This window comes from Phaenicophaeus curvirostris, chromosome 1 (genome assembly GCF_032191515.1).
Source record: "Phaenicophaeus curvirostris isolate KB17595 chromosome 1, BPBGC_Pcur_1.0, whole genome shotgun sequence".
NCBI classification, from domain to species: domain Eukaryota; kingdom Metazoa; phylum Chordata; class Aves; order Cuculiformes; family Cuculidae; genus Phaenicophaeus; species Phaenicophaeus curvirostris.
In genome coordinates, this window is record NC_091392.1 from 46,960,123 (window position 1) to 46,983,838 (window position 23,716).

The 23,716-nt window shown below is 38.9% G+C and overlaps 1 protein-coding gene across 4 annotated transcripts in view; it reads left to right on the forward strand.

Annotated features, from left to right (window-relative positions):
• CNOT4 (CCR4-NOT transcription complex subunit 4) overlaps positions 1-23,716 on the forward strand; it is an 82,876-nt gene that overhangs the window by 22,287 nt on the left and 36,873 nt on the right. For all 4 annotated transcript variants that reach the window (XM_069857189.1, XM_069857179.1, XM_069857172.1 and 1 more), the window contains exons 2-3: positions 14,099-14,342; positions 21,694-21,891. In XM_069857189.1, coding sequence (XP_069713290.1) covers positions 14,169-14,342; positions 21,694-21,891 — 372 coding nt within the window. In that variant the 5' untranslated portion in view covers positions 14,099-14,168. The remainder of the gene's footprint in view (positions 1-14,098; positions 14,343-21,693; positions 21,892-23,716) is intronic.

A 23,716-nucleotide genomic window follows, 5' to 3' on the forward strand; every position in this document is an offset into this window, starting at 1 on the left:
TTTAGATTTCTGTGCTGATCTTAAACAGCAAGTCCTTTAATGTAGGAACTTTTGCCTGCTTTCTCCTTGTTTTCTTTTTTCAGATTGATAATAGTGACTTACAGCTGTGACACCAGAGCATTGCATAGAGCTCCCCTAGTTGACTTCCCTTGTTGCTTCTTTTATTCCCATGTTCTTAAAATCAATTCGTAATTAATGAGAGGACAGACATTTCTGATGGCAGCTTAATTTCTTCAGGGAGCTCAGCAGAACCCCATGAAACACCTTTTTGGAAGTTATGGAGAAAACGAAGTTGTTCTGGTCCATGTGATTTGTGACTTTCCTCAAGAAATTAATTTATGGGGGGTGGCTTGTCTCTCCATGAAGAGCTATATATTTATTCTTCTTTTGTTTTGACTGCCTGCTAACTCCAGCTCTAACTAGCACGGTCATCAGCCTTGGTTACAAACCAAATCTTAAGAGCCTCAGTCTTTGCAGTATTTGTTTACACCTGGAGAACCTGATGTGTTTGTTTATGAATGGATACTTCTTCGGATGGTTGACACCAGACTGGCAGCTGAAATCATGTGCAGTACTCAAAATACCAGTGTACCTCTGATTCTGTAAACACAGTAGGAGGCAAAGCAAGGAAATTCAATCTACTCATTTTCTCTGAAATACCTTAACACTTGTCTAGCAAAATATTTTCCTTCCATAAAGGGTAATATGTGAAATCACTTGTTAAATGGTTTTACTATCAATTCCTGTTGTTAAAAATCTGCTAGTGCAGCTACCTGCTAAAAAGCACCGGTGTAGACTCATTAGCAAAAGTTTTGAAGCACAGGCTCAGCAGGTAAGCAGTGTGCTCCTCCCCAGCTGCTTGATCAATATGTGTGACTGACTAGACTCTGTGCAAGTAGGTCTGTGAATAACTTCTGAATTAAACTTGTAGAGACAAACCCAGTCAAACTCTTTAAGGAAAATGGCTTTAAAAATAAACATGAACTAGAATGTATAGCTCCTTTGTACAAAATGTTTGTGAAGAGATTTATCCTTTACACCATTGAACTTTGATTCAAAAGTGTCAGATCAAGTATTAATGATGCTTAATTTTGTAAGTTTGTACTCCTCATTTGTACCAAGTAGAGCTTGTAGTGAAAAAAAGTTATCAAAAAGAATGAATGTGCAGGTAACAACAGGCTTTTGATTGGCTTTTGCTGTTTTTTTTTCAGGCCATTCATATTAACATATTGTGGCTTTTACAGTTATTTTATAATAAATGCGGGTAAAAATCCCAGTTCTAGACTACCACTCTAATATATTCAAGGGTTTTTGTAATATTTAATGATGGGGAATGGCAATTCAAGCGTCAGCGTTCTGTGACTGGTTGCTGGTTGTCACAGTCTTTCGCAAACTCTGTTTTCCTTGTAAATTCAAAATGCAACTTCATTGAATTTGGCTTAATGCTCCTAAAGAGAATATTCTGGCTTTATTCTTCCAGTGCTGAGTCAGGAACACTTTGGATCAGGGGTTCCAGTTGATTTCCCACCCCCAACTCCCCCAGCATTGTTTCAAGAAATGATTGGACAAAATGTAATGGCTTATTTTCACATCAGACCTGAATTTGGAAATTCACATTGTTAAATACTGCAATTCTCTGCATTATGTCTGCTGTGTTTGAGTGAGCGCTGGACCACAGCATATACATAAAGTATGACAGACAGTAATGACTGCTGAGTTACTGCTTTAAAAAAAAAAAGCTATTCATCTTGGTTTGACCATATGTAACCAGAGTCATTAAAAGGCAAAGTACTTCATTCAGATGGGAGTACTTTAAAAAGAATTGTGCAGGCCAGCTGATGGGGTAAACCACAAACCCTGTAAGAAGCTGTTCTTACTCCAGCAGTTTTCCTTGCACTCTCTCCTGTACAGAGGAATGGCAGCAGCTGCACTATTGCTCAAACATTGCATCTCTGGGTGCCAAAGTATGAAGTGATTTAATAGTTAAATTTTTAGTTTTATTGTTTCTGTTCCATTCCTGACCTTTTCAAGAATGACTGTGTGGTGATTAGCTGTTGGTTTTCAGTCATATCATGACTTCTTTCTTAGTCTTTTGCTGTCTTCTTCAATTTAAGCCAAGAGGTCTAGTTAATAGCTGCCTGCTGATGTTCCTGCTCTAACCTCTGTGTGGAAACTTCTGCCCTGAGAAGAGGAGAAGTGGGGTTCCTGGTAGCTTTCCAGGGGAGTGGTTTAGCTGTGGAGGAGAGGCACCTCTGGAGTTCTCTCCATTTTCTGACTCTTCCTGAAGAACCTAGATGTTCTTATATACACACGGGGATGCTTTTTCCCTTTTTCTTTTGAGATCTATAGAAACTGAGGAGTGAGGCATGGTTCTTGCTGATGCTGAATGTGTAGCATTCAGACTATTCTGGTTTTCTGAGTTCTTATTTAAGTTCTGTGAAGGCTTTGTTGCTTCATGGTGTCTGGTAGGACATTGAATTGTCAGGAATAAAGCTACAGCTTGGAAGTCAGAAGATCATTTGAGATTCATGTAAAGCATCTATGTAATTCCAGAGTGAAATGAAGATCAAGCATTACTGTAGTTTATTTTTTTTTCTTAAGTTAAGGTTAGACTTAAAAGAACCTATTTCTAGAACCAGGGGGAGGTGTTGACATAGATGCTTGCAGTTTCTGATCAAGGAAGTGATAAAGTAGTTTGTGTTTTGCTTGTATAAGAATAAGCAGGCGTGTTAGATTTAGTGGTGTATGTGGCCGATTTGTTAATCGGTGTGTCATACAGCATACTTCATGCTAGCCCTCTAATCTCTGGCATCAGCTGCCAGCGAATTTCAAGATACAGCTCCGGGCACTGAGGAGTGCATGGACTTTGACAAAGAGTTTTTATTGTTCTGAGCTCAATGCTTTGCATTATTACTCAATTAGCAGAAGCACTCAGGCTGGAATCACTGCTCATCCAGAACCTATAGATGAGCTGTATAAGGCTTTCTCTGTGTAGCTGGTTTAGGCTTGTTTTGATGTTTCTCTGCCCTCCAACTTGATGAAAAAGTATTTATTCTTTTCTGGATTATGGAGAAACATAGGAGACCTAATACTATTGTTGCTAAGAAAACAATAATTAAGCTGACACTATGTTCATGTTTGCTGTTTAAAATGACTTGAAAAGTGCATAATGGGTCTGTTGCTGTGTAATATTTAAAGGTCAAGTTATCCTTTTGTTCTCCTTTGAAAATGTTGAACAACTGCAGGAATTAGAGCCTAGAATAAATATACCTTAATTGAGAAGGTGGGCAGAAAACAAATGGACGTAATGGTTTGTCATCCATTTTCCCAAGGCTGTTTTAAACAAATTTTCAACACCTACATAAAGAGCTTTGAGAATTATTTAAAATTTGTTCTCTCAGGTTTTCTGGTATATTAGTTTATGCTTGCCTAATTTCAAGGATGCAACTGAAGGGAACTGAGACATCGTTGCTCGTGGTGGCTGGATCGCCCATTCCCGAGGTCTGATGTGTATTCAGCTGTGTTATTAAGCTTCAGAGTGAATAAGGCTTAGTTTTATTCATTTTCTTGTAGCACAGAAAAAGGATTACCTAGTACTTTCAGTAATACTTGTGCTGTTCAAGAGCAGTGTCCCAAACCAGAATTAAGAAATTTTTCAGGGGGGCCTCTTAGCCAGGGGCAAGGCAGGTGAGGTGCTCAATCTCCCCCTGCTTAGGCATTAATGAAATATTTACTGCTTGCCATGTGTGGTGTGTGACATTTTTTTAATAGTACTAATATGTGACTGATACACTTTTCTGGTTTGTTGTCACTTACGATTGCTGTGACAACCCAGCAATTCATGAAGGGGAGTTAAGGAATTCGGAAGGTTCCTGAAATGGTTAGCAGGTAGAGACAGGAAGCCGTAAACTGTGGTCATCTAGTCTTCTATTTTATACCTAGCTTTCTACAAGTCATTTTGGGGATCCTTATGGACTAAAGGAATATGTGTAGGTCTTCTGCTACAAATAAGAATGTGTATGTCTCTGTGATCCATTCCCCACCCCCATCTTTTCTGTGCCACTTTCCCTCCATCCCAGCAAGTCTAACTTGTAGTATTACTCCCAAGATAATTTCAGAACTTCGTGTTAACTACTGAATACTGTTCTTTTAAGAGCAGAAGTTAGTGCTGCATTTCTAACAACTAAGTTCCTTGAGCTTTCATTAAAAAGTCTAAAGAGAAAAATTTTGTGTAATATGCCTTAGTTTCAATGGCATATTCTTTAGTTATACTTTCTGTGGAAGACACAGTTTCTGTAACTGTTTCAGGGGCAAATAACAGATAATACTTTTGTTAGAGAGAAAAGTCTTTATCTAATAGATGATAAAAATATCCCTGGAGTTCTGTTTGCAGGAGGCTTAATGGAATATTCTTTTCCTTTCTTTTGGGTAATATAAATATCCAGGAATTAATAAGTAAACTGGTTACATAGTTTTCTGCACTGGTAAGTACAACTGTTGTAGTTGCCAAGTACAGCTGGAGATAGGCAGGCTAGGACTTCTAAAAACACTGCAGCAGTTTTCTTTGTGTTGCACCATGATAATGCAAATGAGAGGGTTTTTAATGTAAAAGCTGAGCTGTCCTTTAGTGCAAGTTTAAAAAAAAAATTGCATATGCTTCTTTCTGAGTATGCTGCATTGATGGTATTCTGTGCCTGACTGTACTTTAGTGATGGTCTGAATGTTGCTCAAGCATCCTTTCAAATCAGACCAGATGTAATATTAAGTGTATGTGAACTAGCACAGCTTGAGCAGCAGGTCAAAAATATGTCCTTCTGGTAATGATCCAGAAGGCAGTGGCTGCTGACAGGATGCTACGAACTGGGGCATATTCAAATACTGTCTTGCAGCTTCAAGTGGGGTGATTTCCCTCTGTGTGAGAGAGAATTTATGGCTTGTCTCTGTTCAAAGGCTGTGGAGCTCTTCAGAGCTGAGCTTTTCTTTATAATTGGATCTGGGAATACTGGCCATTACTATTAAGTATGCAGTTTAGTACAGACTAACTTGTCAAGTTTTCATTAGCGAATAGCATGTTCATACCTCTCTTCAGTGAAGAAAGAAAAAGACTGATAAAACCTCCAGTAGCTGGAAGCCTGAAACAAACTCTGTTTTCCTTGACTTATGGATGAAGGCATCCTAGGAAAATATTAATGGGCTGAATGATGTTCGGGAGACTGATGAAAAGTGGGTTATGATGAGAGGGCAGTCTAGGAGACAGGCAGAGTCTGAGCTGTGTTATGGGAGAGCGAGGAGAAAGCCTCAACTGCTGTGCAAAGGGAAAGGGTAGCACCAGTATGGTGCCTTGGGCAGCATGTTGTGGTGTTTTGGGTTGTGGATTTTGGTGTGTTGGGTTTTGAGTTGTTTCTTTTTCCAAGTTGTTAAATTAGTCTTTAGATCATATCTCTTGAAATAAATTTGTTTGCTCAACTTTTGCATCAAAATAAGTTTGACAGGTGTTACAAGCGAAGTCTTCTACTTAGTGATCTTTGTCACTTAAATTAGCATTTCCTCTAGTAGTCAAAATATTTAACACATAACCCATACGTATTGATTGATGCTTATACTGAGTTCTAGCATTAATTATACTGATAGTTTGCTAGCTCAACAACTGAAATCTGTTTGCCTGCTGTACCAACTTTTCTTAAAGGCATAGTCAGGCCATGCCTCTTTAACGAGTTCAATGATGTACTAACTCACTAGAGGAACCAATTCTCTTAAGGTGAAAAAGCTTTTTTTTTTTTTACCCTTGGGAAAGGAAAATAAGGATATGTTATACAAGTTTTGAAATCTTGAAGGATTTGGAGATGCAACCTACTCTTAACGTGGCTAACTGAACATACTATCTGAAGTTACAAGCACAGCTAGGAGTTTAACTTTTTGTTTACTTTACTAGTTTAAAAATTCCATGTAGGTTTTTTTGAGAAGTTGTTACTAAACACACCAGTGATATTGGATTAAGAAACAAATCCACAAAAATCACAAATTTATTACATACTTAAGAAGCAACAGCTTAAGTGTGGGTAATGCAGACTTCCTGCTGGTTTGGTTGTAGATCAACATATATAGTGTTTATCAACAGAAAAAAACATACTTTGTAGTTGAAAAGTTAAAATCAGTTTTAATTGAGGGGGCAGTTAACTTGCAGCTTGTTTTAAAATTTGCAATTTTGTCATAATGCGTATAAGGCAGCAGAAGACCAAGAAATCCATAGATAAGTGAGATGCTTGAGTTGCACGATGTCATAGTTCAGGGGGCTGCAGCATGGACAAAGTTCAGGGTCTTCAGCCAGTGTCCCCAAATTTACTCAGAATTGCAGCAGTGAAACATTGTCATCTATGATTTTTAATCTGCAGAAGTAAAACCACTGGTGAAACTGTGTGCTGGATACTTCTGTGAAACAGAAGGGAGCATAGGTCACTGAGATGGCACTGCCATCCCTCTCCCAGGCTCTGTGTGTTGTAGGGAGTTTGAGCTGGCTGTGTTTAAAAACCTTAGTCTGCTGGGGTACTCAGCACTAGTGCTGAATGTATCTTATTATGTTAATGTTTACCTTAACAATTAAATATCGTCATATCACAAACAAATTACTCCATGTATATGTATTGAGTAAGCTTTTGATCTGTCACCTGTCTTTTACAAAACACTTTGTCCCACAGTACTGTTACTGTTACAACTGTAGGATACTGCTTTTTTTCTCGAATCTTCTCTGCTAGTGTCTTCTACAATGAAATCAATATGCTATTCTTCAAACACAGAACACATGTATATTAAGACTTGGAAAGTATAGGAGTTTTCCGATGCTAGCTGTGCTTTACTGATTTATAAGAAAAATGTGTTTGAGTATTACCTTACTAAACACTAATTAGAACACAGCATTATGGAGAAGTTCAGCTATGGTATGCTGATAGGAACGGTTTTGATAGGAACGGTTGGACTCGATGATCCGGTGGGTCTCTTCCAACCTGGTTATTCTGTGATTCTGTGATGTGTAGGCTCCCCGACAGCAGAATGAGGGTTATGTGCTATGTTGTGAACAGAATGAAGACTCTCAATTCCCCGTGTAGCCTGTTTAATAGCTGCTGTGGCTGCTGCATGGTTGGCAAGCTGATCTATCTAGATCTGTTTTCTGAAGGTGACTGGTAGCAGGTGGCCTGAAGAGAAAGTACAAAAAATTGAGTAGCACCTCTCATTCTGGAATGAGAGATTTCCTGAACTAGGGATGGTTCAGATGGAACATACTTCATGTTTAAAAGATTCTTTTTTTTTTTCATAATGTGTTACGGTCTCTGCAACTTTCTTTGACAAGAGTTTGATACATAATTTGCTGTATACAAATCTATGTATTCATCTGTTGCTTAAGCGTCTACTGCTTGTGTCCTGAGGTGTTAGAAGTAATCATGCTGAAATATGTATACCAATATTAGATGGCCAGTCTGTGACATAGGCTTTTAACATATTTAATCTAATTGTATAACCCACTTCTAATTCATTATCCAAAGGCATTTGGTGCACCGTTTCTATATATAGCAGTGCTGTAGGTATGAAAATGAACTGGGAAGGAGAAAATGAGGAATATTAGCTTTCAAGTTCTAATATGAATGACTGTAGAAAAGTAACTTAGACAATTACAGAGCAGTATTATGCTTTTAATTTCACTGAAGGGGTTGACCAAGGGTGGTAGTGTTTTGGATAATTGTGTCCCAATATTCATGTGCCTGTCGTTGAATTTGTCAGTCTTAATTGGCTGATTTTCTTTCTAAATAAAATTTAACACCTTGATTCTGCTCGTGATTTGCAAGGAAATATTCTCTTACTTGGCATTCATGTGTCACTGATAGTATGTAGCTCTTTATGCACAAAATCTCGAGTCCTATAACAAGACTGCAGTAACCAATTCTTGGTTCAGTTTAAATGAGAGAAAAGCATCTTTTGGGGATATGACTTTTTTTGCCATGTAACTGTTTTGAAATGGTTCATGTTCACACCGGGCTTATGAAGAATGATTGCTTCCCCTTTCATTTGTAGCTTCATTATTAGGGTGCCTTGAGGGCATTAGGTTGAAATGAATCTTGTGAATGCTTACGTTGATTTTGCCCTGCTGCTGCCTGTGCTGCTTGAGCAGTTGTTACCCCTAGATGCTCATTTCTACATCTTGCTGTTGTAAGCTTCTATATGGCTGTGTGATGAACTGGATGGAGGATTGGTTTAGGTACAATGTGACCCAGGAAAAATAGTTATGTTTTGGTCTTGTTAGTTTAAGTTGTAGTACAACTGCTTATACTGGCAGGATTCAAAATTTGAAAACACAGGAGCCAGGTCTGTAAGCATCTGCGTGGAGTACAGTTTGTTTTAAATATATAGCACAGTCAGGAAATGGAAGTGATAACTGAACTTTGTCTGCCTCAAATGACAATTTACTTAGATGAATTCAAGACCTGCTAGCTTGCCACTGAGGTGTCTTTGTTCCCTGTCAGTAATTGCTTCATAAAACCTAGAAAAGTTTGCTCCATAAAACTTGGAGGGACCTGGCCTCTTCTCCGAAGTGTCAGGCGACAGGACAAGAGGGAACGGCCTCAAGCTCTACCAGGGGATGTTCAGGCTGGACATCAGAAAAAAATTCTTAACAGAAAAGGTCATTGGACACTGGAACAGGCTGCCCAGGGAAGTGGTTGAGTCACTGTCCCTGGAGGTATTTAGATGGGTGGATGAGGTGCTCAGAGGCATGGTTTAGTGGTTGATAGGAATAGTTGGACTCCATGATCCTGGAAGCCTTTTCAAACCTAGTGATTCTGTGAAAAGCACAGCCAGTTTTCAGCACTCCTGCATCAGTCATCTCCTGTATCAGTGTTTCTAATGAGGTAATTGTAAAATATCACTGTATTTTACAGAAGCTGGTGGGAGAAAGGGATAGGTTTCCTTGTGTAGCACTCCAGAAATGACAGGCAAGTAGAAGGTAGGATCACAAAGAGGTGGTCTGGGGAAGTTCTCCAGATTTCTTCTGAATTATGTGGATGACTTAATTAAGACACAAGACTGAATGTTTTAATGACTAGAGCATCCATCCATGATTTTGGACGTGTGGAGGTGAACTTTCTCCTCTATGGGTTCTCTGTGTAGTCCTTAATGACTGACTCGCTAGATCTCCCTCAGTTCTGCATGTTTTTTTTTTAAAAAAAAAAAGTAAGTAAAAATGGTCTCTTCTATGCAGCCTATGAAAGGTTTTGATGCAAACCTTCCAGTGGTCACTGCAATGCAATGAAATGATAGGTTGTCTTATGTTCAGAGACCAAAGGAGATGAAGGCTGCTCTCTTTTCAGCCGTTACTAGTGGGAGGAGGTAGCCCAAGCATAGGCCTCAGGCTGCTGTGCCCCTGTGCAGGCCTGGAGGACAGAGCTGTGCTGACAGAACTCCTGCTTCCCTGGTTCAGGAAGGGGATAACCCATTATAGATGCTTCTCATTGCCTGCTTGCCTTTCTGCCTCCAGCTTCAATGTGAAATCATTATAGAGGTGAAGTATAGAAAGGGAACTAATCCCTTGGTGGAGTGGGAACGGAGATCGTGGGCTGGAGGGAGCTGCCTTCCCTGTGACACTATGGAGACAGCATCCACAGAATGTTTTTGAGGTTTCTCAAGGATGATGGGTTTCAAAATATACAAAGCCATGAAAAAAGGTATGAGTTTCTGTTTGCTTAAGTTTAATGAGCCTTTGCTAAAGGTTCGGTGAATAGACTCTGAACTGTTTCACCTTAAGTGTTAGGTAAGTTTGAGCTTTTAAGTGAAACATTAGCTAACATGTCTGTATTTTTTCCTTCCAAGGCCCCAGGACCCCGGGTGTTTTCTGGCATGAGTGTCCTTTACTCAGATTTTTTTCATGACTGGATTTTGACAACATTTGGCTGTTACACTTGGAGTGTTTAAGTGCAAGTAGCAAGACTGGATTCTGCCAATGTGTGAGAGGAAGAATGAGTCTATATCCCCTGGAGCTAGCTGCCTGCCTGGGGGAGGACTTAAACTGTAAAGAACCCATCTGTGAAAATGCACTAGGTGGTAGAGTTGTTCTGGTGTCTGCTAGGGGGAGGTGTGGAGGAGCGTGTGTCAAGTCTCAAATCACAGAATGCAGTTGAGGAAAAAGAACAAGTAACAAGCTAATGGTTTTCCCCAGCCCCTTTTTTTTGTGACCCCTTTTCAAATTAAATAGGGAAGATTGATTGCTAGAAGCTAAACTTGTTCATCTCAAATGAAAAAGGGAAAGATGAAGTCTGCATCCTAAATGGACTGAAGTCATTAGCTTTTTTATAAGTAAAATTTTCTTTAGGTGAGTATGCTCAAGTAGTAGGATGTCTTTTTCCCAAGTGCAGAATTTGGAGGATTTGGTCAAGAGTAACAATTGTACAGTGAAGCTGATTAGACGCAGCTGTCAAATACACTAAGTAAGCACTTTTTACAAATTAAAAGTATCTTGGTTTTGCATACATGCTTGGAAAAGGAAGGAACCTGTTATTTGCTATGGTGGAATGGTTAAGATGCACAACTCTATTTCTATATTCTGCTTATGACCTATTCCAAATTACTAATTCTGAAAGATGCTGGTGGACATTGTCCACCTCCACTCCCTCCCTATGTGCATGAATGTTTTGGCAGTCTCCTGTAAACAGGATGTGGAGCTGTTGGAGCCCCGTTTGACTGCTGTTGTTGGCATTTTGCAAAGTGTATGTGCAGATTCTAGCTGCTTGTATTTCACGTGTACATGTTTGCGTTCTTCCTTTTCTTCTGAGATGCTGCTAATTTGATCTCTTCAAACTTGATCCTAAAGACCAAATAATCTCAATTAAGCACAGCATGTAGTACTGCCTTTTGTGTTTTTTGCCATGGCTGTGTTACTTTTCCTGTGACTTTAATTGTTTGTAGTAGCCTTAGAGCTGACGAGTTACTTTGTGTTTCTTGGTGGCGCTATATGAACAATGTGTTAATGGTACTTTACTATGCATGTAACTCCAATTTTGAAAAAACAAGCATTGTTCTGACGCAGAGTTGAAACAGAGCCTGGTGTATAAAACCTCCTGAAATGGAATCACACTTTGGTGGTGAATCTCTTGATGAGAGGTTGAATGGTCTTTTCTGAAGTAAACAAATATTGCCTCTTACTTAATTTCAAGTAATGTGGCACACAGCTGCTCTTTACTCCTTGTTGTAAAATAATGGGCTATTTGCTGACTGAAGCAAGCTATTGGCATTATTGCTAGCAGCTGCTGAACTCTTGGCGTTACCTTAAACAGCTCATAAATGTTAATCATGTTGCAGTTTTGTTAGAGCTTGTTTGTGCATCCCAGAGGCAGTAGCAGATATGTCGCATTTTACATGAACTGATGTCATTTCTTAGCAGAGATTGTGAATAGTAACTTCCTAATTCAGTAGTTTTACTGTAGTGGCTGAAGTTTTATCAAAACTGCAGTTTTAACTACGTCTTCACAGTATTAGCATAGCTTTACTTGTCTCGATAGGCTCAAAGCTGCTGTGCGTGTGGTGGAGTAGTGAGTACATAGTCAAAGGGGATATGCTGTCTGCTTAGTGACCTTTGTTTGGGGATCTGTGACTTAGTCAAATCCAAATCTAAACTGATCAAAATCCATTCGATTTATCCCATGCTTCAGTTTAACTTGGCTATTGTAATGGCTTTGCTGCTATAAAAGTGTTAAAGTTTACAGGGCTGCTGTAGAAATGTTTATTATCTGCATAATAAGCAATTAAATAATGTTCAGTGGCCTTTCAGCAGTCCCTTCCGCTCTTCAGCCAGTGGGATTATGTTCTTAAAAACAAGACAAAGCTCCCAAGGAACTAAACCTTTACTTCTTGCGGGTCAGATTCTGCTGGTGTTCTCTGTAGAAAACACTGATAAGGTCCCAGAACCTGGATTTGAGACTGTCAAAATTATTGTAAACATAGCATTAAGGAAAGCACAGATAATTAAGTAAAAGCTGCTATATTACTGAACGAGTTTAACTTCCTGCTTTTAATAATTGTGGAGGTCAGAAAGAGGACAAAGTTGCTGCTAGTGCATGCCATAGAGAGAAATTATGCTTACCATGTCTAAAATGTGATCATTCATTCTTACTTTGATGTGAGCATCCAGTGAAACTTTTTCTCTCTAGGGTAGTTAGGTATGTCTACCAGAACTGCACTTTGTGCCTAGAGGCTATACTTGCCGCTGAACTGGTGGAAATTGCAGTATCAGCTTCTGATATCAGCTTTTGAACACATGCTAACTTAGCTACAGCGTGTCTGTTCCTATTCAAAGCTATATCCTCTTTGCTGTCTATTTGGATGATGATGTGGTTGTGTGAGTGTATGCTGATCTTTACGTCCCTGAAGAGATGTGCAAGACAAGGACAAGTATTGTGGACTGATGTTGAAAGGATCCTATCCTGCGAGGTGGATCCTAACTTGAGCTGCAATCTGTTAGGCTTTACAAGATAGACTTCATGCAACAAAATATGGTTTAGAGTGCAGAAGATCCTAAACAGGACTGTTTTTTGTAGTTGTTAAAGTATCAAACTGAAGATAACTGAGGCTAATGCTAGAACGTACAGAAATCTGTGAGTGAGAGTTTGGTCTCAAAATATTCAGTCATCTTATTTCCAAGGACTGGAATAAATGTCATTCTTCTTTAAGTAGGTGGGTGTGAGAATTTGTTTCCGGACTTGATCCTGAAAGTCTAGAGAAAGATTGGATAATACATGTTCTAGTAGTTTTTGGTTAGAAATAAAACAGAAGACTCGTTGGGGAAGTAGAAGGGACTCCAAATTGTGTGTGTTTTAAATTATAATTGCATGACTAATGTTTTGGGAAAAGCTTACCTGTAAAATGAATTTTGGATTTCTCTAAACTTTTGAGCTCATTTATTTATACAGAAGTGGTGTAGTTCATTATATTATAAGCATCAAACTGTTGGTTATGATTGCACCTTCTCAGTTGATTTGTTGTGGCTTTTTTGGTGAGGTTTTGTTTTTTGTTCTTCCTCCAAGAGATCCATCTAGAAATTCTGCTGTTGCCATTTAATTCTGTCCCATCTACATGCATGTCTTGCACAGCAGATTGAGAGAGCTTGCTGAGTTTAGATACAGCTTCAAATATCCAGAGTAGCACTTAAATGAAAATAGAAAGGAAAAAAAACTCGAAGTGATTGAATATCTTAATCAGGACTGTGTGTGCTTAGTTTTGAGTGCTTCATTCTTAAACTGACAGAATAGAAGCATACTCAAGTAACTGAGTTAAAGAAATGAGTTAAGAAAATTACCTGAGTTTTGATTCTCTTCAAGATTCTGATCTAGAAATACCTTGTATTGGCACCAGTTGAAGTTAAAATTTTTTTTACAGTCACATATTTAGGCTTTGGTGTGAATTGGATGCTTATGAAAAGCGTAAATGACTTGAAAGTTATCTGACACGTGCAGAAAGCTGTGTACCTGAGAAATCTTGGCTAAGGCTGATCTCAGAGATCAGTCTCTGAACCATGAAATGGAACAGGCAAAGAAATGAATACTCCTGACAAAGATGCTTACCTTGTTTTTGTTTGGTAATTCTGTAATGCTACTGAGAAGTCTACATGGATGACTAGGTGTTGTTCCAAATGTAATTGTTCCAAGTTTCTGAGCTAAGGAATAAATTTATTTTAAACATGCAGTCCTGCATTCAAGAATTTTACTTTGGACTCGTAGACTATTCCAAGGAAGCAGTAGTTAAAGGAGCTGGCAGAACTTCCAAGCCATGTGTGGTGCACACTGTTAAGCATTTCTTTGCAACTGTACAGTTTGAAACCCCAACAGGCTAGTCAGCTGCTGAAGTGCTTGCCTATGGAGGTAGGAAATTACATCACCAATACCATTATTTGTATTACCTGTGTGACTTAGAAGTAGGAAGAGACACTCCAGTTTATTAGGGAGGAACTTGTGTATTAGTAGATAATGTGTGGGAAGAAGGAAGGCAGTGAACTGAAACATTAAAAGGTGCAAGATGTTGTCAAAAGTACTTATCACCCTGTTTTTTCGCTTTTCTCTTGCAGACCTTCAAGTGCTGACCTTATTGGTCGATTAAGTTATTATAAACTTTTGCTGCTCTGCGAACATAGAAAGATGTCTCGCAGCCCTGATGCTAAGGAAGACCCTGTGGAATGCCCCCTTTGCATGGAGCCTCTGGAAATCGATGACATCAACTTCTTCCCTTGCACCTGTGGCTACCAAATCTGCCGTTTCTGTTGGCATCGTATCCGCACTGATGAGAATGGACTTTGTCCTGCTTGCAGAAAGGTAAATATCCTGGAACAGCAGCTTGTCTTGCACATATCACAAGGCTCTTGCATTGTGTTGGTACCAAAGACATCCTTTTCCTTCGGGGAAACGTTCATCTAGTCATGGCCTAGATCAAGGGTGAGGTGTTGCATCTCTCAGATTCTATCTGGATATGCATTGCAGCTGTTGTGCAATGGCTAGTCTTGGTTTGAGTTCTGAACTGGATCGATAGGGGAAGCTGTGGATCAGAACCAAGGCATGCTGATGCTGGGAGAACTGCCCAGGGTACTCATGCATTGACAAAATCTTTTCAGAAAGGACAGTGAGGATTCCAGCAGCAGGGGGTTGCTGAGGGCCAAGGTACCGCTCAACTAGCAGAGCTGTCTGAGGCAAGCTTGTAAAGCACCTGCTTGTTTGGTTTGTGACACTGGAGTTTTTAGCCATACTTCTCTGGACACTAAACTTGTAAAACCTTTGGAAGATGCATCCAATAGTATTAAACTTAAAGGAATCACAAGTCTAGGCTAAGTCTGTTTGTCTGGTGTTCTGATCTTGTTGCCAAATGCTGAAAGGCAGTACTCCGAGTCACAGTTTCTCCCTATCTTTTAATTGATGTCTGGCTGATACTTTGGTTGGCCACAACTTAAACTTCAGCTTTGACAAATTGTCTGCTTTTTCCTTGGAATTATTTTCCTCCTGTTTTTAGTGTTTTGCTTAACCTCAATATTTCTTTATCTTCAGTGTTTAATAAAATTCTTTCTGACTATGTTCTTCTCTTTAACTCTAATGACTTCCCTGGATTGTAACTTCCTTGCCTGGCCTTCCTCTTTTTGTAATCACAGCTACTTAGGGACCCTCTTTCTCCTGCTACTTAATTGTGATCCTGTCCTCGGTTTATGCTTTTGTTGGGTTCCTGTCTCGTATTACAATTCCCTCTTCAGACCTCAAGTAGTCTTACTTGGTCTTACTATCTTTATGCGCTGCCACAGCTTTCTATAAGCAATTCCAGTCATATTTTCTTGCTGTTCTTTTTGGCTTTGGCTACGCTAGAGCTATCACTGCTAACCTCTGTTTGGATGCCTCTGCAAGCTTGAAGGCTATCCCACCGCAACATGTTTGTTAACAAAATTGCACGTATTTCCTGGGATATTTGAGCTGTATATTCTACGTGGAAGATCCACCTGCCATCAGCCAAATCAGTCTCTGCATGTGATACCTGCCGTGGATGGCACGTGCTGTATAGTAATTTTCATAGTACGAGAAGAACTTCTACTCTGCTGGTACAAACATGAGAGTTCTGGAATTTCTTCGTCTAAGTCCCTTCATTTGCCTGGATTTATCACACTGCTTTTTGCCAACAACTATTTGATTCATCTCTGCCTATTCATTATTGGACATTTATGGAATATATTTGAAAAGTCACTGAAGCAGCATGCTATTTGGTTCCATCTGGGTATCTGAATTCTTTCAAATATTGATACTGCCACAGCTGAACTTTTTTAATGTGGGATAATTTGGTGTGTGATTGGATGTGCAAATATTTTGCCTTATTGGATACAGTTTGCTTAGAAAAACAGTTTTGGGAGAAAAGCTAGAATGAGTACTACAACTGGAAGCGCACTGACCATTCCAAGAAAGGAAGGAGATATTGTCTTTCACAGTGGACGAGGATTATGTTCTTGGTAGTTTCTTCATCCATGGACTGCAAGATGTTCTTGAGTGGAGTTGCATTGGATTGTAGGAGATTTGCATGAAGGACGCTGAGGAGTACACTTCTTCCATGGCATAGACAAAGACTTTTTGGCATAGAGACCCCATCAGGATCTTGGGAATAAATTGTTTCAAGCTCTACAGTTTATGACAGCATCAAATAAGTCTGAAGAAGCCACCTGTTGAAGTGTACCGGAACTTCTGAACTGGGTATGTGTCTTTGTACAGCATGTTTAAATAGTTCCTGTCTGTGTAGTCAGATTTCTGGGGAAAATATGTGGGCAGTTTTCTATTTCATATTTATTATAGTGTGTGTTGGTTGTGACCACTAAATGCTGAAGCGCAGAAAATGGCAAAGCAACAAAATTGTTCCAGGAAAGTTTATAGTAGGAAGTAGGCTTTCAACAGGTACATCCTGTTTAGAACTGGCATATCAGTGCAGAATACTTACTGCAAAATGGACCATGAATAAACATAAATTAAAGCAAGGTTGAATGTGTTACACACAACTACGTAATACAAAATGATTAGTCAGGCTATTGGTATTGAATGCAATGTGAGTTCTCCAGTGGTGGTGTCTCTAGTATGTGGAGAGGAGCAATGAAGTTCCCCGTCCAGGGTTTTTGTTTGAACGGTCTAGAGGAGACCGGTGAAGTCTGATAAAATAGTTTGGCTATATGCTATAGTGGTGCTTATGTCTACAAGATCAGTCTTAACTGAGCATTGCGTATATAGTGGTTTTTTTTCTGAGCTTCTCTAATTTATTTCTGACTGAAAAGGTGTTAGTTTGAAGTTTTTCCCATCAAGGAGTGAATATTTCTGTGTGCTTGAACCATTATGTAACTTACTGTTTGCACATACAGAGCATGTTTACATGGTTGCAGTCAGTTGAGTTAGAAGTCGAGTTGAGTTAGTGTGTCTCACGTTTCCCTCTGTTACTAACAGTAGTAGACAAGCATTTGCTTGCTTTTATTTGTGGAAGTACAGTGCTAGCATGGATTTAGTTTGAATGCTAGTTGCAAACTAGTACATATAAGTTAATGTATCAGAAGCTTTCTAACCTTCATCTGAATCGTCTGAAATTGACTCGAAATTATTGTCATTTAATTCATTAACTAAAAAAGTACTTTCCTGAAATAGAACTGACCTGCTTTGAGTTCCTGATGGCCTTCAGAAATGTAGGTGTAGTCAGCTGTAAGATGCTAAGCAAACCTTCCTGGTTTTTTTTCCAGTCAATTGATTTCTTAACTGTGAGTGAAATAGCTGCTAACTAGTCATATTAGAATGAAAAAATGCTGTCCTCAAGAGAGACTTCTGTAGCCAAAAGCTAGTTTACAGGTCAGCACTCACTGTTTCTGGTTGTAAGGCCAGTGTGGTTTTTTTTTTAACTATTTTCTTTAGAATTCAGAGGTCTAGGTGCTGTTTGTAATATGAATAATAGGTACAGTTTGTCACTTGTGTTGCTTTGATAGGGCATAGCACTTGCAGACCTTGATGTCGGTTGTTGCAATTTTAAAATCCAAGGATGAAGAAGCCTGGCTTCTTCACAATTTTTAATTGGTTTTGCTCTTCCACCAAATAATAGAACTTGATACACAGTTGTTGTGGTGGTGTAGCTTGACTTTGTTCTCCAGTTCCTTGACTTAATGAGCTTTATTCCTCTTGACACCTCGTGTTACAGATGGAGAGAAATAGTGAACTTAAGCATTTCTGACAAAAACTAGCATGTTTTAAGCACGTTTTTGTCCATGTTTCTCCTACTCTTGCTTCTGTGTAAAAGGAACACCTGGTCTTAATGCACTGCCTGCAAATGTTTCCTCTGATGCTTTTAATCCCACAGCTGAGTAGTTTGGTGCAATTATTGATATTTAGATATATGTAGGATATTGCTTTTTTTTTTTCATTCTTGATTTAAGTAGTGTGGTATATACTATGTGTAAGCTTTGTTGACTTTCTCTCTATTTCTCATTTCAGAACCTGTTTGGTAGCAAGGCAACAACTGAGAAATGTCGGTACATCCATTGTATGGAAGCAATATGACCCATCTGGGAATGACAGAAGCAAAGTCCTTGATAAATCCCAGCTCAGCTTCAACGATTGGGAAAATATAGGGGGAAAAGTCTGAAAGAACAAAACTTAAATGACAAGACTATCTTAGTCAGGAAGACTGAGAATTCGTCAAGGGCCATCTTTGATTAAAGAAATGAGACTACAGAAGAGGCATTCAAACTTTTGATGAAGTTCTTGTAGGACTACCAGCAACTTGCAGTTAGTGTAAAGAAAGTCTGGTCATTTTGAGTGTCGGCAGATCTTGTTCAGGTGGCCTCCATGATTTTTGCTGAAGAGGATTTGTGTAACTCAAGTGCAGTGTGTCAGCTCAATTTAGTCAGTGAAGGAGTGATGTTGACATCTTTGTCTTGCATCTGATAATACATAAATAGTATTTACACTCAATGTAACTGCTTTGCTTGGATCTCAAACCCTCTATCAGCTAAGGCATCAGTGATAGTACGTTAAAAAGAAAGTATCTTGTGCTTCTTGGAGGTGGGGGTGAAGTAGTCATGTCAGTACCGTTGCAGATTTAAGTGCTGAAATACCTGAGAGCCTCTGGTATCTGTTGTCGTTCTCCAACCTCTATTTTGAAGGGCTGGATGGAATAAACAACAGATGGAATGGTGTTGTGAGATACACCAGCAGTAAGTGTATCTTGCTTGGCTTTCAGAGCCAAGTTCCACCAGCCTGCTGTGCTTGTATTCTGTCTGTAGTTGAACTATCATTTGTGTTTCTGAACTGCAACACTGTGGAAAGCAATCTATATGAAGATGAAGTAATTTATTGTCCTATTTGTAGACTGACTGTATGTCCATATTTGAGAGGACCAGGATTTCTTAATACTTTCCATTTTTTCAAATTGGCTTCCAAAGTATTGGTGCTGTGCTTACTTGCCTGCCTTCCTCGTTAAATGTGCAGTATCTCTTATCTGTAATTGTGTTGCCCGTATATAGATAGGAAAACCATCTGTCACTTTTTAGGATTGCGTTTCTGATCTGCTCTTGCGATTCAGGAGGTACATGCACATTCATTTGCAGGTTTTGAAAGTCAGGATATTCAGCTACTCATATTCCTTAGAAGCTTTAAACGTGTCATAAGAGTGATCAACATACATATGTAAGATTTCAAATTTAATACAGCCTCTAGCAAGAACTTTTCATGACTCTGCTGATCAAACAAGCACTCCTATCCATGGTGGCAAATCAACTGCTGTGACTTCTTAATGCTTGAAATTCTTATTCAGGCAGTCTCATACTTTCTGCTGAGATTAAGATGTTTCTCTTCCTGGATTCAATCTGCTGTGTACTTGTGTGCCTTCTTGTGGTCTCACGTACAAGTACATACTACAAGTTTTACTATGGATAAATAAGTGTTGTGCTTAGAGCTATGCTTGAGCTACTCGGGATGTTTCCTGACTGATGTTCAGGACCTCTAGTAACAAATGGCTGTATAGAGGGGGAGTATACTACCTGACTTCCTTCTCATTTGAGAATGTGCTCTGAAGGTAGCTATACTTGGCAAGAAAAGCTGATGAACTTTGGCACAATTTGCTGTAGTTGCATTAATTGAATCTACTGAAAACCATTAATTCATTTCTTGTGCAGTACCAGAGAGCAGGACATCTGCAAGCCTTGCATTGCATAGTATGGGATGTAGAGAAGGAATTAATCTATGAAAGTATTTATTGTGGTGTGATACCACATCACTTGATGTAGGGCAAGCCATTTTATTTTAGGTAGAACTTTATCTTGTGCTCGTGCACTTGTTTTCTTCCCATTGGTGCCTGAACTCAGCTTGACAGCCATAATTGATTCAACTTTCTGTGCCGAGCAGTCTTTCTCTTCCCTAAACCAAAACAATAGCTATTTTATGTCATTGACTAACACAGATTTTGAGAAGCTGTTTAAGTGAAATGCTTTGCAGAATTATTCTGCATATCTAAAGTCCTCATGTGTACGTGTGTTAAAACTCAAGGTAATCATTGGCTATAGCTAAGCTCATCTAATAGCTGTTAAAATCTGTGTAAGGTATTCAGTTTTACTTCTGGATAATTTAACTTTTTAAGAAAATGTACAGTTTTAACTGTCCTTTAAGGGTAACATGAGTTCTTATTGTATTTTCATGTTAAGCACTTGGTTGTGTACCTTTGGCTACTGATAAAGTATCTTACAAGTATTTAAAATCCTTTGTCATACTCAAAGCATGTTCCAGAGGGCTTGGAGTTTAAATGTGATATGCCAACTGCTGAAGTCTGTAGTATGTTTTTAGACGGTGTCTCAACTACAACATAATGACGCTGAACTTTTAAACTGTAAAACAGATCTTGTTTTGTTTGGGGATGTTCTCTGAAGGCTCTCATATGAGCACTCAGTGACTTTCAGTAGCATCATGCGAGTATAAGGAATATGTGCTTTTAACCTAAACCTTATTTTCATCTGCTGCTGTAGATTTTCTCAGAGCGTTTAGTATAACAATTAGCTTTGTATTTACCATTAACAGAGGATGGTCAGGAAAAAAAAAACAACTCCTTTTTGGATTTGCACACTGAAACTTTTGGTTATGCTAGTACAAGCAAAGAATTTGGCTTAACGTATTGATGAGCTTAACTTCTTTAAAAGTCTTTACTTAAACGTGCATCTCCTGTAGTCTTCACTTTTTCACTTCATCTCAGTATTTAGGAACGCTCTATGTACTTTCTTCTGTGCTTAGCATTGCTCTGTATGTAAATTCTGAAATCCAGCTGTTCAGTCTGAGAAAAGTGGGACAGGTAAGGAATGTGGGACTGCTCTGAGGTGTCATTCGGGGTAGAGGCCAGTGCACTGAAGTCTACAAGACCAGACTAAAATAGTGCCTTTATGGCGGTGCTCTGATGAATAAAGCAATCTCTCTAGGTAACTTTAAGGATGCTTTTACTTCTGCTAGGTACTTTTGAGGTTTAACTCTACAATGTTATGTTTGCATTTGAGAAGTTATCTGTAGATGATAATCTTGAGGTTAAAAACGCACCTGGGGAAGACAAAAGCCAGGTTTCAAGTTTGTACATGAACATGGCAAGAATACTACTAAATGAGTATGCAGTAACTTTTGAAATCTCTCTTCACAAAAAATTCAGCATGTAAAGACTGAGCCGTGTAGTGGTTTTACTGTCTTGAACTTGGTGGGCCACTGAAATTAATTTGTATTTCGATTTCTTATCCTGTAGTCTTTACTTTTTGCTAGTACTCTTACATATCCAAATCTATATCAGACAAGTGAATTATAAAGTAAATAAGCAGGGTATGCTTGCTTACTATGCTACGTTAGGGAAATCTTAGCATGTGTCAGCAGTCACATTGTAGCTGTTTGTAGTGTTAACAAACTAATTAGGCAACTGGGTTAGAATGTGGCTATTGCCCAAATCAATACCGTATTTATAAACAGGAGAATTCTTTGAAAATATGTGTATTTCATTAAGGACTGAATATGCTACGTCTGTAATGTGGCTGACCATAACAATCAGAACAGTGTAACGTGAGAAACAATCTTGTGCATTAAAACATTGGGATTAATGATTTAAATGTGTTGTTTCTTATATGGGTTGTTCTTTAATGGTATTTTTTATGTTTAGCCATATCCAGAAGATCCAGCAGTGTACAAACCACTCTCCCAGGAAGAGCTGCAAAGGATAAAAAATGAAAAGAAACAGAAACAAAATGAAAGGAAACAGAAGATATCAGAGAATCGCAAACACTTGGCCAGCGTACGGGTTGTACAGAAGAACCTTGTCTTTGTGGTAGGGCTATCTCAGCGCTTAGCAGATCCAGAGGTGAGGAGTTCATACTTGCAGATACCCTTGTGCCCACCTTGTCTGCCTCCCTGATGGGTGCAGAAATGTAACAGCGTTGTAAAGCTTCACTGATGCTGGGGCCCCCTCTTCTTACTCTGCTTCCTTCTCCAAAGTAACCTCAAAGTGTTTTGGGAGTATGAATGCTCTGTGGGGTTTTTTTTGTTAAGGAAACTCTTCTTTGCAATTGTTTAAAAATGTCTTGTTCTTTAGTTAAAAACGAGCATAAGGAATTTTTTTTTTTTAGGTACTCGTCTTCCTAGGCTGGATCTGCTGGCACTGTACAGCTGGGTCATGCACCACCAAGTCTATAACAGGACCTTGGTTGGATTAGAAAGAACAAATATTAAGCGCAGCAGAAAACTGTAGGAACAGAAGAAAAGAGCTAATAAGTGTAAATAGAAAGGAGCATAAAGGTGGTGTCGCTTGAGGGGAAAAAATTAATTAGAGGAAGACCCGAGAAAGAATTTGGCTTGTTATGCTTGCACCATGGAAAAGAATCTTTTCATTTGAGAGAACTGGTTGTGTTTAAAATGGCTTTATTAACTTGTGTAATCAGTCAGCTGCCAGTGGCTAATAGAAATAGTGTAAATGAGTAAAAGTACCTTGAATTAGCATATCGAGGGAATGTGCTACAGGATAAGATAGATATGTTCAAATCTGCTGTGCCGAGTTAAACTCACCTAATTTGAGAAGTCTCCCCATTAATGTAGTACAAGTGGCTGTTTCTGAGGACTCATGGAGTATGGACTCATTTTGGTAGACTGGGAAAGAATAAATGTAATAAGTCATTTTTAGTAGAAGGGTGGGGAAAGGCGGGATATGAAGGGAAGAAAAAAAAAATCAAAGTTCAACTGATCTGGCATATAACATCTCAGTTCCTACAGGAATATAGCAGCAAGTATTTGCAAGCAACTGTTAACTCTGGCTTGGTGCTCTGTTTTGCTGGAAAATGTATTCAGTTTCTTTACCCAGATGGAGAATTTGAATAAGAGAAAAAATAGTATATATGCTTAGAATTTCTGGTTTTACTCTCAGGTAGCTCCATACTCAGTACCTGAAGTAACTAGAACTGGCTTTATTGATGTAGAGGTGGATTGTTCTAGGCTTGATAGTGCCAGTATCCTCTCTGACATACCAGAGGATAATGTGTTCTTACTGAATATTGCATGTAGCACAAATGTGACTTGATTTTCCAAGAAGCCTATCCTGAAAGAGATGAACAAAAGAAAAATTATTCAATATATTCCGTTTAAGTTTTCCATTTAAGCAGGTAAAACTCCTGCGCAAATAAAGATGTTTTAGAGGAGAAGACTGGCTGCTATTTGCTGTTTCTTGAAATGGATCTGTGGATCATAATGGTGTAGAGGTGGATCCACTTCTGTCAACATGCTCTTGTGAAAATTGCAGAGGCCATGCTGCCTTTATCTCATTAGGAGCATAATCTGCAAGACATTTGAAGGAACTCTTCTGCTTTATTCAGGATTGTCATTCTCTGGAATGGTGTCCTAGACTGGATGCAGGATCTTTCAGGAAGGATGTAGATCAAGTGAAGAGCAGTCAGAGACCAGTGAATGACTGGTTGTCTATACAACGTGGTCTCTAGTTCGACGGCACGTTCCAATGTGATTAATGCTGTTAGATGTTGAAGACATTGATGCTCCCTTCCAAAGGGAGAGGTGGTTGTTAGGTAAAGAAGTTCTTGGATCACTACAATTTAACTGTACTATCCAGTGTTAATATGAAGATGGAGCCGGGGGAAATAATTGTCTTTTAAAATCTCTTAAGTTACTGTCTAGAACTAGAA